The 17,145-nt window shown below is 40.5% G+C and overlaps 2 protein-coding genes across 9 annotated transcripts in view; both read left to right on the top strand.

The window, feature by feature from the left end:
• Positions 1-17,145, top strand: part of dst (dystonin) — a 91,937-nt gene that overhangs the window by 36,719 nt on the left and 38,073 nt on the right. For all 8 annotated transcript variants that reach the window (XM_033325556.1, XM_033325555.1, XM_026308867.1 and 5 more), the window contains 14 exons: positions 30-137; positions 237-335; positions 6,532-6,678; positions 8,203-8,291; positions 8,378-8,486; positions 9,084-13,370; positions 13,458-13,604; positions 13,724-13,939; positions 14,021-14,164; positions 14,244-14,480; positions 15,165-15,317; positions 15,432-15,665; positions 15,810-16,094; positions 16,567-17,115. In XM_033325556.1, the coding sequence (XP_033181447.1) occupies positions 30-137; positions 237-335; positions 6,532-6,678; positions 8,203-8,291; positions 8,378-8,486; positions 9,084-13,370; positions 13,458-13,604; positions 13,724-13,939; positions 14,021-14,164; positions 14,244-14,480; positions 15,165-15,317; positions 15,432-15,665; positions 15,810-16,094; positions 16,567-17,115 (6,804 nt within the window). The remainder of the gene's footprint in view (positions 1-29; positions 138-236; positions 336-6,531; positions 6,679-8,202; positions 8,292-8,377; positions 8,487-9,083; positions 13,371-13,457; positions 13,605-13,723; positions 13,940-14,020; positions 14,165-14,243; positions 14,481-15,164; positions 15,318-15,431; positions 15,666-15,809; positions 16,095-16,566; positions 17,116-17,145) is intronic.
• On the top strand, positions 389-6,574 carry LOC113131514 (desmoplakin-like). The gene is made up of 2 exons (XM_026308872.1): positions 389-4,011; positions 4,181-6,574. Exons 1-2 carry the CDS (start codon positions 1,057-1,059, stop codon positions 6,260-6,262), a joined length of 5,037 nt encoding a protein of 1,678 aa, XP_026164657.1. The 5' UTR covers positions 389-1,056; the 3' UTR covers positions 6,263-6,574.

Here is a 17,145-nt window from a genome sequence, read left to right as displayed (position 1 = left end):
ACCTAATAATCTTATCCTTAAATAATTAGGATTATGAGCTGCAGCTGATGACCTTCAGAGCGATGGTTGACTCCCAACACAAATCTCCTCTCAAGAAACGAAGGATGCAGAGCTCCTCTGATGCCATCCAGCAGGAGGTAAAACTCTGATTTGACTTTGATAGGACAGGAAACCCATGTACAGTAAATACTCAATTATATATTACACATTTTTTTTTCTTGTTCAATTTGAAATAGTTCATGGATCTCCGAACACGCTACACTGCACTTGTGACTCTCATGACACAGTACGTGAAATTTGCCAGTGAAACACTGAAGAGAACTGAAGACGAGGAGGTGAGAGAGTCTTGTTTCCTATATTTCAACATTTACACCTGCTTACTCACATTTTAGCTTGAACTTATGATTCCTTGAACTTCTTTGCATGGTTCCTACATCCTCTGCTTGGCATCAGCATGCTTTACTACCTCACTAGATAGTAAATTGTAAAATAATAGACAACAGCACACAGCAAATATACTTCTTGCCTCCTTTTGCCTGTTGAGGATTGATCCCTCAATACAGTGTCATATCTCTGATTGTATATGGTCAGCTCATCATGAGTGATGATACTTTGCTTCATTGCACATGAGAAGCAAATGACAAGTGGAAAATCTGCCCATGCATGTACGATAACTCTTCACTGTTGGTGACGGTAACTTGGTGGGAAGAGGGAATTTTTTTTAATTCTTTGACAGAGTCCTTCTTGTGTCGGCCTTTCTGTGAGAAAATAAAGCCTCTCCAAGAGTTTGTGAATTTATGATCATTGGTACTAAGACATATTTACACACCGTTTATCTCAGCATTTCTGAGTAGTTAAAAAATGATGCCTTCTTAAAATTGCAAATTCCTGGAGAGATTACTTTATATTGCTGCAGTACTCTGGTAGGAAGTAAAATATTCATGCAACTCAATGAACAATTTCTAATTAAAAATTAAACAGTGGATGACTTACTTTTTTGCATTATAGAGCAAAAAGACTTTTGAAAGAGCAGAGAATGCAAAAAGGACGGAGAGCATGGAGCTGCACAAAGCTGCAGGGGAAGTTAAGATTAGTCAACTTAAGCAACGGGTCCATGAACAGGAGGCTTTGCTGGCTGAAAGACATGCACAGCTGGAAAAGTTGCAAGGAGAACTCGAAACAAAACAGAAAACAATTGATGATCTAAACTTTCAAAAATCACAGCTTGAGCATGACATTCATCAGTATCGCACTAAATTAGTAATAGCTGTTAAAGACAAAGCTGCCAGTGAGCAGGAGTTAAGCCACACAAAGCAGTTAATTGAACAATCAGAGGCTAAGTGGTCTTTGGCTCAAAGGAAACTGGAGGACCTCTTAAAGCAAACTAATAATGGCCAGGACCTTAACAAACAGAGCCCCTCTCTTAATAGAAATGTAAACAAGGAGCAAGATACTGAGGAAGTGTTGCAAAGTCAAATCCAGGCTCAGCAGCTTTTGGTATCCAACTCCAGCAGACAGTTGGCAGCTGACAGTCAGCCTGAGTCATCTGCAGTCAGAGAAAATGACAGCGTGAGGGTGGATGTCTTGCAGCAGAAACAAGAGGAACTAGCTCTGGTTCAGAAACGGGCAGAAATGGCTGAGGAAAAAGCACAAAGTTACAAAAAGCTGCTGGATGACAGCCATAACAGAGTAAAGAAACTTCAGATCAATATGGAAACAGAGAGGATCAACATGAGACAGAAATCGGATGAGCTCCAGCAGGAAACACTGAATATGAAAAAATCCTTAAATGAACTTCAGGAGGAAATCAGATATCTCCAAAGAACCAAGTCCTCACTGGAACAGAACGCTGTTTTCCAGAGCACCGAAGTTGAAGGCCTCAAAGAGCAGTTGAAGATCACCCAAGAAGAACTGCATAAGAAAAGCTCCATGGAGCAGGAAAATATGTACACAATTAATAACTTAGAAGAAGAGGTAGCTTCCAAGCAGGCGGTAATTGATCAGCTGAAGTTTAAATGCAATAAGTTAACAAGGGTAAATGTCTCATCTGATGGTGATATTAGAGGCCTTCAGATCCAAATGGAGTCACTGGAAAAAGAGAGATCATTTTCTGAGCAAAAGACAAAGTCTTTAAAGAGTGAGATAGAGAGGTGGAAGCAGCAGCTTCAAACTGCTAAGGAAGAAAACAGCAAACTAAGGATGTCTGAGCAGGCATCCCAAATCAAATGTAAAACCCTTGAAGCAGAACTTCAAAAAAGTGAATTAGTTGCTTCTCAGCTGCAGAAGAAAGTTGATGAGTTAAAACTGACAAACATGGAGATGGAAAAGAATCTGAAGAACGTAAGAGCTAAACTCGATCAGGTGATGATTGAAATAGACAGCAAGAATCAACAAATTCAAATCTTCCAGTCACAGGTGGAAGGTACAAAATCGCAGATCAGAATTATTGAGGAGGAACTAAATAAGAAATCACAGACCTCCCATGAGCTGCAAATGAAACTGCAGGATTACAATGAGAATGTAAGAAAAATAACTGAACTCCAGCAGAAAATCCAAATACTAAATTCAAATATGGACAGTTATGAGAAAGAGATAACGGCTCTGAAGTCAGAGCTCAAGTCAGTGCTCGCTGAGAAGAATTTGGCAAATCAGAAGGTCAATATGCAAAACGCTGAAATTAATGAGCTGAATGTGGTGCTAAAGAAGAAAAACACTAAACTGGAAGAAGAATCTGTTGAGAGCCAAAGGCATCTTGATAAAGCCAAGGCGTTAGAAGAAGAGCTTTTCAAACATAAGCACAGTATTAAAGGGTTTACAAGCAGCACAGAGCAAATGACAGAAAGCCTAAAACAGGAGATATTTGCTCTTCAGAATGATAAGAAAGCCACAGAGAGGAAAGTAGAGAACCTGAATGTTAAACTTTCAGAGTTAAGCTCATCCTTACAACAAGCTAGAGATGAATTGGGTAAAGAAACCAGAGAAAGAAAAGTCAAAGAATCAAAAATATTTCAGCTGGAGTCTGAGCTTGAGAAAAACAGAGTGACAGTCAAAGAATTAATGTCTAGTTCTGACAAATCTCGATCAAACCTGCAACATGAGAATCTGATGCTTAAGCGGGAGAAAGCCGAGGCGCTCGAAAAAAACATCTCACTGGGTTCTGAAGTCAGAACGCTGAAAGAAAAGCTGCAACATGCCCAAACAGAATCTGAGCAAAAGCAAAAAGAAAACTCTGTCCTTCAGCTGACGTCCCAGCAGATGGAGGACCAACTTGAGAAGTGCAAGAAAATGCTAGAAGAGTTAAAGAGTAAACTGGCACTTCAAAAAGAGGGCTATGAGAGGCAGTTATTGTTAGTGCAGACCGAAATAGAGAAAAAACTCATTTTACTGCGGTCTGAATTCACAAATGAAAATGAGAAGTCAAAGCACGGTGCAGAGTTAGCAGAAATGCTTAACAGGTATTTCAGACAAGACATCACTCAGATAAAAACAGTGCATCAAACTACGGTGGAGTCAAAGCAACAGATGGACCAACTGCTCCAATTGCAAGAAGACAGAGCAAAGCTCAGCCAAGACTTGTCAAAGGCAAAATCACAAATTACCCAGATTGAGGAAGACAAACTTAAACTCAACTTAAAAATTAACGCTTTACAAACCCTTTGTAACGAACAGTCAAAGGAGTCAGCTAAGTTTAAACAGCTGTTGACAGATGGTGAGTGGAAACTGACACTGAAGGAAAATCAAGAGAGAGCTCTTCAGGAACAAATAGAGTCATATGCCAAAGAAGTTAAAAACCTTCAGGAAAAGCTTTTGACGCTTGAGGTCAGGATGAAGTCTGAAAACCAGAAGACGAACAAACAGGAAATCAGCGACATCAGTCATCAGTTAGTAAAAGACAACGTGGCAACCTCCTTGAAGACAGAACTGACAGTGATACAGAAGATGGCCTCCTCGTATGACGGTGCAAAATACAACGTGGAGGACGAGATTCTCAAAATGAGAGTGTCCTCAGAGGTATGGATGAAGTCGGTTTAACACATTTCAAACACTGTCATGATTAGTAACACATATACTATTTAAATATATAGGTTTTGAACATTTATTTGTTTATTTAAAATTGCTAAGTGTAAAGTGAAATGTAGTCATCTGTAACTTAAACATTCTTCCAATGTCACATTGACAGATTGCAACAATGGAGAAAGACAACATTTTTGAAGAACTGAAACAAGTCAAACAAAACAAAACTGAAGTCATTTTAAGCCAAAGCCTTCATGACTCACCAACAAAGAAGACTTTGAGTAGCTCTGGTCCCATTGTCCTTCAAAAAGACATGCTGAATGTGACCTACAAGAGCCAAATCAAAGCTGATGACCCCGCGACTGTAACGACACATGGGTACATGGCTCTGTGTGGACTAACAGAGCCTCAGCCCCGTGAAACCCACAGCATCATTAAGAACATAAGAACATATCACATTAAAGGAACTTGCGACTCTGTAAACATTTCAGAGAAAGGTTCCACAGACAGCGATGGAAAACTGAGCATGACATATTCAACTTCCCAAAAGGTCCCAGAACTCAAAGGCAGCATGAGTTTTGAAAACTTGATCAAGTTTAAGCTTTTGGATGAAGAGGTTCTGCGTAAGTTGGAGATGGGTCTTATCACAGTGGAAGAGGTGCAGGCATCTCTTGCTCAATACATGAAAAAACCAACTACTATTGCTGGAGTGTATGTGGAGTCAAGTAAGAAAAAGATATCCTTCCTCGAAGCTGCTGAGAAGGGCTTCTTAGCAAAGACGTATGCACTTGAGTTTCTCGAGGCTCAGGCTGCAACAGGAAGTCTTACAGATCTGGCCACAGGACAAACACTCTCCATTGTTGAGGCTCTGGAGAGAGGTATCATAGAGACAGGTTTGAAAGATAAACTGATAGAGGCTGAGAAAGCTGTTAGTGGCTATATCCATGCTGGCAAAAGGCTGTCTGTGTTCCAGGCAATGGAGGAAAGGATTCTTGATAGATACAAAGGCAAGAAAATCCTTGAGGTCCAGGTTTCTACTGGAGGACTGATCAACCCTGAGACTGGTGTCAGGGTGCCAGCTAACATTGCTGTTGACCAGGGCCTTTTGAACAAGGAGATTCTACAGAGTCTGTATGATCCAATCAGTAACCCCAAAGGTTTCCATAACCCTGACACTGGACAGAAAGCCTACTACTCTGAAATACTCAAGACCTGCCTTTATGACATTGATGGTTGTGTGTTTCTTTTCCCATTTGGTGAGAGACATCTAACAAACAACTCTCCTTTGAGTTCTCATAGAGTATCTGTGGTCAGCAGCAGCCGTGGCATTGAAATGTCGGCATATGAAGCATTCAAGTCCAAACACATTGACAAGAGGATGTATCTGTTTCTGTCACAGCAGGAAAGTGAATGGCAGGAAAAGTCAGTAGTTGACGGCATCGGAAGCCCACTTCACATCATTACTGATGTCACAAGTGGCCGACAACTTTGTCTGGAGTCTGCCTTAAGTCAGAGGTTTCTTGAGACAACTGAGCTTGAAAGCTATCGCAGTGGGCTTCTCAGTATCTATGAGATTGCAGATATCATATTTTCACGAATGGTTGTTGTGGATGATGTTAACAGTCCAATTGCTGGTCTTTGGGACATCACTCGGAGGAAGCGGCTGTCAGTTCTACAGGGTTTTCAAGAGAGCTTTATTGATAGAGTTACTGCCTTAAGGTTGTTGGAGGCCCAGGCCTGCACTGGGGGGATTTGTGACCCCTCTTCAGGGGAGAGGGTCTCTCTCTCTGAGGCTCTCAAAAGAGGTCTTTTAGATGAGGCATTGAATCTACAGCTCAAAGCGTTTGAGCAGGCATTTAATGGTATTGTTCACCCCAAGACCTCAAAGACTTTGTCTATTTCCCAGGCTGTTCAGGAAAGTCTCTTCCCAAAGGATGCTGGTTTTCGCTGTATTGAGTTCCAGCTCCTGACTGGAGGTCTGATAAACCCTGACACTCATGATAGAGTCTCACTCGAGGAAGTCATTCAGAGTGGTCTTGTGGACAAAGCTACCGCCTCTGTGCTCAAAGATGAGAAGTTCCACAACAAAAGCCTCACCTGTCCGAAGACCAAGAGAAGAATCACATTCAGAGAGGCACTTGAACGAAGTGTGTACGACTGCCACACGGGGTTAAGGTTACTGGAGGCTACAAAAATTAATGGTTTTGGAGCCAAGTCAACATTTCACTATGTTTGGGCGTACAAGTAATGAATATGTAAATAATATGGTTTTCCACTACATTAAAGGAATGAGTAATTCCTTTGGTTTTGTGCTTGTCTGTGAAGTTACCTTGACTTCACTGTTGACCAGTCTTTGAGCATTATTTACACCTATTTTAATACAGCGATGCATGAAACCATTGATGTTTTTAGTCTGATTATAGATGTATCTTCCCTTTTAGGTTTCCCTCACAAGTATTTTTTTTTTTTTTTTTTTGTAAGTTAATCTTGTCAAAAACCCATCTGTTCTGATTGTAGAGATCTGTTGATGAGGAAAAACGAGAGCATGGTGATAAAGTTAGCAAACTGTTGCACTGGATGTCCAATGTGAAACAGACCCTGAACAATGATGGGAATTCGCCTAAAGATAGCAATGCCAACACAGACGCTTCTAGTAAGCTTCAGGTAAATAATGTAGATTGTTTTTGGTTTTAGGTGTGTGTGTCCTGTTTTGATATGCTAACCACATTTTTATATAATAGAAAATGCTTAATGATGGTTATAACGCAGCCTATTGCTTTTACATTGTATGATTTCTAATAAAACCAAAATGTCAAATTTTTGATTTATTAAATCCAAATATTTCACACTATAGAATCGGAATCAGCTTTTTAGCCAAGTATTTTGGAGACAAGGAATTTGACTTCAGTGAAGTGGCTCCCATTGTGCTATGTAATCACACACACAAAAAAAAAACAATAATAATGAGACAAAACAATCTATAATTTCATACATATATACTGTATATATATTTATAATTAGCCTATCCTATTCCCTGATTCGCCATCACAATGGCACGGTTGACACTTTGGATTTGTGATGTATTTCACTCATGTCCAAGTAATTTAGTACCAGCAAATGTTGCACAAGCACTAATTTCATAACAACCTCAGTAACTAATAAATTGCATGAGGCCCTCAGGTTATTGAAATGTTCAACTAGATGGTAGATTTTGTCCCTGTGTCCCCTACTGAAACATCAGCCCTTTTCATAAGGTCCAAAGCTGACATTCTAATTTTTTTTTCATTAAGTTGCATATTGTTTTACTGTTACACTCTGTCACTATAACATTGTAGCTGTGACAGAAAAGTGCTGCAAAGTGGTTTTGTCTGTTCAGTGTGAGAGAATAAAAAAGAAAATGAATAACTGCACTTAAGAAGTTAAGGCTGTAGGTACACATTCACTGTGGTCCCTTGCTAAAAATGTAACATCAGAGCATTGACTTACTTTACATGTTCCTATTAATGTTAGGTTAGTTAGCATCTTTGTGGCCACTTAGTTTTTCCAGAGTATTCCCACCGTCTGTTGATTTATGGGAGGAGTAATGTCTCTGGACCAGGAGTGTTGACGACTGACTGTTGCAACCGCATTGTGATTATTCGCTGATTTTTATCACACATAAAACATGTCATTAAGGTTTAATTAGGAAGAAATGATGAACTTTAAAGAAAAGATTGAACATTTCCACCATATGCACATTATGCACACAATAAAAAACAATGTATTATATCAAATGTAGTAGGACACTGACAGCTATTATATTTTATTTTGCATTAAATTAAAAAAGCATCTTATTGCTTTTTCTGAACTCAGTAAAAGTCTTTCTAATATTCTGTCCATCCATGTAAAAGAGTGAAAACATAATGCAGAGTTTGAAAATAATATTTATAATACTGCTGCTCTTTAGATTGCAGGGTTTTATATTTTATCTTTTATTATTTTCTTTGTTCATTAGTTGATATATTTTATAAAAGCGAGTTAATTGAAAAGTGTAATTAAGTCTTTTAAAATCATTCTAGTGTGGGCATGTGTGCTGCTTACTGTAATCATATTGTTGACTGCAACAGTGCACAACAACTAACAGTCATAAAAAAGTTAAAAATAATCACTGTATGCAAACAATGAATAACTCACTCTTTTTTGTTCTAGGTGTCAGTTGAGGAAATGGTCACTAAAAAGGAACAAATTGCAGAAGCACTGAGGTCCACACAAATGATGCTGAATAAACACAGTGACAAGTAAGCAAAGCTCTTGTGACCATCGTGAAAAAGACTTTGTCCACTTTTAAGACTGTCATCCTCATTCTTTATATGTCATCTTTCAGAATGACAGAGGAGGAAAGAGAGAACGCCCAGGAGCAGCTGAAGGCACTCAATCAGGCATACAGTGAACTCTCCCAACAGTGTTCAGATCAGACAACCTCTGCAGAAGAGGTTGGACACTACGCTCATTGAATGAGTGTGAATGGCATTTGTCTCATAATGTGTTAGGAAACAGTGCCACCTGATGTTCAGTTGCATGGCTAACCATTATCTTCTTCTCCGTACAGTGTCTTTTTGCATCACTTGTTTAATTCTCTTTCACTGGATCATTAGGGTCATAAAAGAAGATTTTTCTAACTAAATCACAGAAAGGCTGAGTATGCTGTAAACATGCGTAGTTGCACATGGCTTTGGTCTGGTGATCATTAATGTGCTGAAGTTCTCTTAGAGATCAACAGGATAGAGTATATGATGTACAACGTACTTACAGTAGTTGATGTGACTAACAATCCTCTTTTTGCAAGATGCTGGAAGCTGCACTCTCAGTTGCATGATAGCTTTAGATGTATCTTTCACTCTCCTATTGCAACCCTGATGCAGTCTTGCACTTGTGCACATGATGTTTTAACATGCCCATGTTTGTGTGGTGGTGAGTATAGATTTTGTTTTGGTTTTGAAAATTTTTATTGCAAATATGACCAAAAATAATACAGGTTTTGGGATTAAAAACCAGTTCAGTAATTTGTAATTTCATTTTATTTTCTGCAGGATTTTAAATCCTTTGATGGGATTAGTGGCTTTGAAACTGGAACCATGAGTGCCCCGATTGATCAGATGAATGGGGTGACTCTCCCAGATGCCCAAATCATGACCTCTGACCTTTTTCAGCCAGAGCAACATATCAGTCTGGACTGGGATGACGCTCCTAAACAAGAAATTAATTACATAGACACATCGAACCACTTGCCAGAGCAGAATGATGCAAGCAAGTGCATAGAGGCTTCACATGTCTCTTCAGTGTCCCTCTCTGAAGTAGCAGCAGCTAGGGAAGGGTCCATGTGTGAAGACCTGGTAATCAAGATAATAGAAGCCAAACAAGTCAGTGATGGAGTGAAGGTGTACTATACAGGGGACACACTGACCCTGGAGAGGGCATTTCAGTGTGGTGTAATACCTGGTTCCGTCTATGTAAAGATTCTTCTCAGGAAAAAGACCTGCCAGGATTTGATCAATCCTAGCACTGCTGAAGGTGTGTCACTCTCAGAGCCTGAGCAGGAGGCTGAAAGTTGTGAGGTTAATAGACTGATACTGAAGTACCTTAGCAGGAATAAATTACTGACATCAGGGAGAAATATTAACCTTCTTAAGTCTGTTAGTGGTGATCTAGGTGAGCATGAGTCCTTGTCAAGGCTGTCAGATGCTGAGGTGTGTGTAATTAACCCAAAAGAGGGTGAAAATTTAACAGAGGATCTTGGGAGCTTAGAAAATGGTGACAGGCTGAAGGTGGATGCAGGTGTTCAGTGTGATTTGATGAGCTCTAGCAGCACACTGGTTGTGCTGGGAAATGCGAAGCAGTTTATTGGACTCGTGTTGCCTCACTCCGGGGAACTCCAGACAGTTTCCCTCTCTCACAGATATGATCAGCAAATCACCAGTGATGAGTTTAGCAGCAGACTGGTTAGTAATCAGGACAAAATAGCAGCTTTTTATATTCCGGAAAGCTCAGACATAGTAGACATCACCTCAGCCATTGAGAATGGTTTTATTAACAGTTATACAGCCGAGATTTTAAAATCTATAGAAATTCCAGATGAGTTTCCAGATGTTGATAACCTTAATCAAAAGTTTTCATCTTGGCTTATGTATAAAAAACTAATAGTTGATGGATGCTATCAAGCTGCAAAGTGCATAAAAATTGACAACATGCCTGTTCCTGCAGAGGCAAGGCAGTTATTCATCTCCTACCTAATGATGAACAGTTACATTGATCCGATGTCAGGACAGAGGGTCCTCATACTCGACAGACAGCTGACCAAAATGCTTCACATTTTTCTGGAAGATTTATCATCTGCTGAAAAAAATGTAACTACTTTGACTTTAAATGTTGATGATCACTCAGAACAGGTTGATTTAGAGCCACCTTTACATATAAATGAGGAGACAGAGTTAATCATGAAAAACTCACAACGTGCAGATGATCCTCTAGGTTTTGTTTCCTCGGTCAACGGGAGAATTACCTTTGATGATAACGCACAGCACACATGTGATCCTCAAAGCTTTGCTTCCTCCAGTAATGGAAGAATTACCTTCAATGAAAAAACATATACAACTGATAAGGCTCCAGAACAGGATGCTGACAAGGAATTTTCTAAAATGACAGAGCCTGATGGAGGAAAGAAAACCATGTTTCACAGCAACAAAGACTGGCCAAAGCCAGGTGAATCTGCAGAGAGAATTTGTGAAAATAGTTTAAAAATTGATGTCAGAGGTACTCACAGCAAAGGTCTTGATATACCTACTTCTCTAGAGTTGTCAGTTCTTCCCACAGATGTTAACTCATTCAAGATTTGTGACTCTGACTCTTCAGTGAAATGTTACTATCAGGCTCTACCACACTATGAAGCTGAGTCACTGTGCAGTGAATCAAGAAATATTGATATTGATGCAGCTCAGTTTTTATGCTCTAAGGATGTGTTGGAGGGTGAAAGTGAACAAGAACATGATATTCTGAAAGCACAAGCAGAGGAAGTGAGCAGTTTTGATATCACCTCTGGGAAACGTTATGACCTGGAGGAAGCCCTTGAAAAGGGCCTGGCTGATGAGACGACACCTCAGAAACTGTGTGTCCTACACTCAGATGATGAACGATGTGTTACTGGAGATGAGGATGGCACAGTGTCAAATGGATCCATATGCCCAAATATTGCTCTTTCTAAAATGGAACAGCAGAGCCTTTTAAGGACTGATTGCACCTTGCAGTCTGAATTACATACTGATGCTGATAACGATCTTAATTTAGATCCCAATGGAACCGTCTACCCAGAAGAAAACTGCAGGCAGTCCATCTCTGGTGATCATAATCTGGGTTTAAATAATGAAGCTGACACACAGCAGCCAACTGAGAGGAAGGCTGATATCACGATGCCAGATGTGACCAGTGAGAAGGATGATAAAATAGGCACAGAAACTGAGAGTGATGGTCTATTAGACTGTGTGACAAAAGGAAAAGTAGAAGAGATGAATAACTATCCACATCATTCCCCTTCAGTCAATAGCCACAAGCGTCTGGTGACCTCGCCCTCCTCAGGGAGGCAGGTTACTGCAGAGTGTATCCATCACACCCACAAAGCACTTTTACTGACTGAAGAGAGTGACTCACAGGAGTTAATCAGTAGGGAACTAACAGATGCATCTCCTGCTGAGACAGAAGACATTACTCCAGCTGTCTGGTCACACCCATCTGATCTGAGAGACAGAACCTCCAGCAGTAACAATGACGTAGAAAGTCCAACTCCAAATACTTCTTATACTTATCACTCTTGTAAATCTGACAGTTCACCCACAGAGAATAATTTTTTCATTACTGGATACAACATCCATATGGAAAGTGAGAGCGAAGCAGACATGTCCTCAGCAGATAGCAACGTGTTGTCTGAGGAAAGTCAAAGGGGGGAGAATGACACAAATGCTTTTCACTCACCTTTGGGCAATGAGCTCGCCTTGAGTGTACATTACTCATTACCCAGTCATTCGGAAAAAAGTGCAGTTATCTCATGTTCCACTGGTGGTTTTAACAATGACCTAAACATTACAGTAGATGGCAGCAAAATACCACAGCGAGCAGTGCTCCGCTCAGAAAGTGATTTTTCTGTCGAATCACAGTCTGGAAGCTCTCAAAATACTCAGACGTATTCACAGCAGTTGAACTCTTCCTTTCAGTTACCAGTTGTTTCCACTGAAATCACTGAAACAGATACTTTCAATCATAGTAGTGGTAACATAGAGCATTATGTTCCAACAACCACTGGTGTTGGTTTTGAAAAAGTGCAGGCTTGTGAAGACTTGTTGAACTCAGGGCACAGTGGTGCAGGTGATGTTGTTGAGTTACATACAAAGAGACTTTCCCCAGACAGGCAACATGAGCATATTTTCAGCTATACTGAGCAGATCTCTGTGTCAAAAAATGAGACTGAAAATGCAGATAGTGTGATTTGTGTGTTGAATCAGAGCCTGGAAGATAGAGATGTATCCTTTTTAAATCCGCCGTGTTTAAATGCACCATCTGACATTAACTCAGGACTGTCTGATGCTGGAATTGGAGAAGTACTAGGATGTGATATTCTACCAGACAGAAAAGGTTTGGATGTGCATCCCCAGGTGGCTACTGATTTGCTGTCAGACAGCAGTGTTACATCTGATGTTGCCTCTTCAGCTCCATCAGTGGTTTCCAACTCTGTAAGGACAGGGGTAGATGATCAGGGAGAAATGATTACACAGGATACAAATGTGAGTGATTTACAACAGGCACAAAGTCAGCATAGCGAAAGCACTACCGTTGTAGTTCAGAATACCTCACAACCTTTAGACAAATGCAGTTTTTCTGAGAGAGACACACCTCATGGACTTGTAGAGACCAGTCAGCCAGATGTTGTCATGGCTTTGGTTGAGCAAAACTCCGTCAGTTCCATTAAGATCGAAAATAAAAATTCAGAATTGATAGTGCTGGAAGAAAAAGTTCCTCAGAAGACAGAAAAGTCTGATGCTCCAGATATCCAGCTAGAGTTGCTGCAGGTTCCTAAGACTGTTTCCTCAAGCCAAGACATTTTGATGCTTCAGGAAGCGATGGAGACATTAAACAGTGCTCTGGGGGGTGATGCTCAGGAGGACCAGCAACACACATTTGAGAGCATCAAGGAGGAGAGCTCACGGGGTGAGGACGAAGGGCCAGCAGAAGATGACTTGGGTCTCTGTCCCTTTGATGCAGTCAGTCATCAACCATCTCCTCAGTTGTCTGCCAGCTCACTTTCCTGCAATGTTGAGGAGGCCAAAGACAAGGTACATTTTGATTCAGTGTTAACCTAACACCATTCATTTATGACATAAGTAACATCTGTTCCACTTTTGCTCTGTCTTTTCCTACAGCTGTTCTCCACCCAGGATTATTTGGAGTGTGTTGGGCGACTGCAGGATCATGCAGATGTTTTAGATGAGATCAGAAAAGGCGTTTTAATCCAGACACCAATAAGCACCAATATGGAAAAACTGCAGATCCAAATAGACAAATGTCAGGTTAGAAATGAAATAATTAAAGCATATTTGTCAGAATTTCAAATCAGACAGTGCTCAATTTTTCATTTATGTAATATATGTATGATTTAGTTCTTAACTATGTGTGCTCTTGCGTCTAGTCCCTGGAGTCCCAGGTTTCTAGCCTGGCTGGTGTTTTGACAGTAGATCTGGAGAAAGCCAAAGTGCTCTTGAGTTCTGTCGATGAGGACATTCCCATACACATTCACCAAGATTTGGCCTCAACACATCTGGAGCTAGAGACAAATTTTACTGCTGTTTCCCAGATGTGTGCAACAAGGAGTCACTCTCTGAGTCAAGCGATGGAAACAGGAAAGGTTGGTGTTCATTCCCAGTAACTGAAAATACAGTGATGTAACAGTTGCATCAAGTATTGACAACTTTAAATATAATTTTAGGAACATTTGGAATCAACATACCAGAAGCATCTTGGTGACCTTCATGAACTATCAGGGCTCATTCAAAATAACCCTGAGACATCAGATGTGGATTTGAACACATGTGATGTGGACACCCTGAAACATGTGATGCAGCAGAACAGGGTATCTTTAAGTTCAAATTAAAAACATCCAGTGTCTACAGTAACTACAAAGAGCTACTCACGTATTTCTTTTCTTCTAGGACTTGGAGAGCAATCTGCTAAGAGAAGTCAGGCTCAAGTTAGAAGATATTACATTTGATATCCAGTGCTTTATTTCTGAGCATGCTCAGTTCCTGAGTCCAGCTCAGAGCAGCTCCCTCCTCAAGTTCCTCAGCAGCACTCAGCGATGTTTCAGGGACCAGACAGAGAGGCTTGTAACACAGAGGAGCACCTTAGATGTCCTACTGGACACCAGGGAGAGGGAAAACCAGGAGAAGGTCTGCATGTGGATGTATTAAATCAAAAAAATAAGATATTTCAAGTAACGAGTATTTAGCAGTATGCTGGCATTTAAAGATCTCACCCTACTATTTGTTCAGTGCATTCTGAAATGAATATTTACTTTCTTGGATATTTCTTACTCTGATTTGCAAGTATTTACTGTAAATCCCTAAATCCCCAGAAGAAATAACAGAATTGCATGTTCAATGGCTGATCACTCCTGCAAACTAACCTGTGTGCTGGTTGTATTCTGCAGGACTCCAGTGGACAAAATGCACCTTCTCTGCAGGAACACCTCCACTCACAACAAACTCACTAAAACACACACAGTATAATATTCTCCTGTGCTTATTACCATCACGAGACCAAAGTGATGAATGTCGAAATAGCATGTTTACAGCATACTAGACTGACGAAAGAAAATGGATTCTAAAGCAGATGATGCATGTTTCCTCCCAGTGCTTAAATACTTTCCTCTCTCTTGTTTTGATGTTCTTGTTTCCAAATGTTTATTGAGCTGTTAAAACTGTAGGTATTTACAAATGCTGCTGAATGGTTTTTGGCATTGTCACTATACATTCATCTCTGAATGTCTTGGATGTGAATGTGTCTAAATAAGAGGTTACTGATGCTAAATGTGGTATTAACTTGGTGTGTTTTCTTTATTTCTTTTCTGTCAGTCTTTCCTGGAGAAACACAAGGAGTTTACAGAGAAACTGGAGGAAGTGTGTGATAATCTCACCTTGACAGAGAACCGTCTGATTGGTCATCAGCAACAGGCTGACAACGCTGAGTGTGTCGCAGATCTGCAGCAGTACCAGCAGGAACATCAGGTTTGCAATACAGCTTCTTTGCTTCTGAGAAGTACAGCACATGTAGAGTTTCATTAATTGAAATGTGGCTTTGTTCCTAATGCTCCTCCTGCTTTGTGTCTGTCTGATCTCAAGGCTCTGCAGAAAGACGTGCTGACGAATGCCAGTGCCTTGAATGAGGTCATCACCAGTACTAAGAAATTTTTGGAGGACAACCGGGGTAAGCTGATGCCAGATCAAGTTGCCATCATTGAGGAAAAGTTGGAAGAGGCTAAAAGCAAAGCCAAGCTCATCAACCAGCGGGCTGAGGAGTCCAGGAAAGATTTAGAGAAGGTTGTTACCACAGCCATAAAACAGGAGAGTGAAAAGGTCAGAGTTCAGATTACTTCATGTGTTGTCACTAAAAACTATGTCATGCATCAGAATTTGTGTTAGTGCTAGATGTGAAATCAACAGGTTATATTGATTTGGTTCACTATCCAGTATTACTGTGTAATTTATATGACTTTTCAGGCAGCAGCTGTCGAACGTCTTGAAGAAAGTAAGAACAAAATCGAAGGTCTCCTGGACTGGATAGCCAACATAGAGAATGAAAACGAGAGTGGTCTGGATCAATCGGACCTTATAAGTAAAGAGAATGGAAACATGCCAGAGGAAACCTCAGCCAAGGGACTGAGGGGAGGGGACGACGATGCCAATGGAAACATTCTACAGACAAGCGAAAATGATTTTGGCAGAAAGACCAGTGGCCAAAACTCTGCCGCCCTGGACATCGATAAGCAGTATGACAGGGTCAAGGTACAGCATTGTTGGTCTGTTGCAGCAATGTTGAGCTGTTGTTCCACAGTCATTGGAATGTTGAAAGCTACAAGTTGAAATTTTGAGTGTAGTGCAATGCATTTCTAAATCTATCAAGCAGTAAATGTCAACAATTATAAAGCCCCATTGCAAAATGAAACTCTTAATTAAATTGAATTAGAAAATTAAGCCATTAACTAGATCATGTTAGCTGACAAAAGTTTGAATTATAGTGCAACTTTAGTCAGATACAGATACAGGTTATGTTGAAAAAATATGAAAATATAGTTTAATAGTATCAAGAAGAGTTTTTGAGATTAAAGCATTATTAAAAGGGAATGGAGAGTTAAAGCCAATATGATAAAAGAGCCAGACAAATACTAAGAAACAGTAAAAAGAAAATGAGTGTACGTTATATCATTACTGCTGTATGTGTTGTTATTGAATGCTAAAGTCTTGATTGTTCCTCCAGGCTCACCATCAGGAGGTTCTGTCAAAGCAGCAGGATCTGATCATGGCCACTCAGTCAGCTCAGGCTCTCCTTGACAAGCAAGCCAACGTCCTATCCCCAGAGGAGAAGGAGAAACTGCAGAAGAACATTCAGGAGCTGAAGGGGCGCTACGAGGCCTCGCTGACACAGGCTGAACAGCAGATGAAACAGGTGCAGTGTGTCCAGGAGGAGCTGAAGAAGTTCCAGGATGACTGTGAGGAGTTTGAGGGCTGGTTAGACCAGGCTGAGGGAGAGATGGAGAAGCTGGGATGTCCTGCTAGCTCTCTTAATATCCTCAGTGATAAACTCCACCAACAGAAGGGCTTCTCAGAAGACGTGATTTCCCACAAAGGGGACCTCCGCTTCATAACTATATCGGGACAGAAAGTGCTGGATGCAGCTGAAGCCTGTGGATTGTCTGACTCTGTGGCTAAAAATGCTCTGCTGCAGGTGGATACTTCAGGAACCTGTTCTGCTGTAAAGGAGAAACTGGACTCAGCTGCAAGTCGATACAAAACATTGCATTCACAGGTATGAGTCTGCAGTTCATAAGCTGAATTT

This window comes from Mastacembelus armatus, chromosome 15 (assembly GCF_900324485.2).
Source record: "Mastacembelus armatus chromosome 15, fMasArm1.2, whole genome shotgun sequence".
In the NCBI taxonomy this organism is placed as follows: domain Eukaryota; kingdom Metazoa; phylum Chordata; class Actinopteri; order Synbranchiformes; family Mastacembelidae; genus Mastacembelus; species Mastacembelus armatus.
The sequence above is the reverse complement of the archived record's forward strand: the minus strand, read 5'-3'. Positions and strand labels throughout refer to the sequence as shown.

Coding starts and splice junctions, on each gene's coding strand:
- LOC113131514 (XM_026308872.1), top strand. CDS start 1,057: ATGGAGCTGCACAAAGCTGCAGGGGAAGTTAAGATTAGTCAACTTAAG. Junction 4,012..4,180: donor AAATGAGAGTGTCCTCAGAG/GTATGGATGAAG, acceptor TCACATTGACAG/ATTGCAACAATGGAGAAAGA.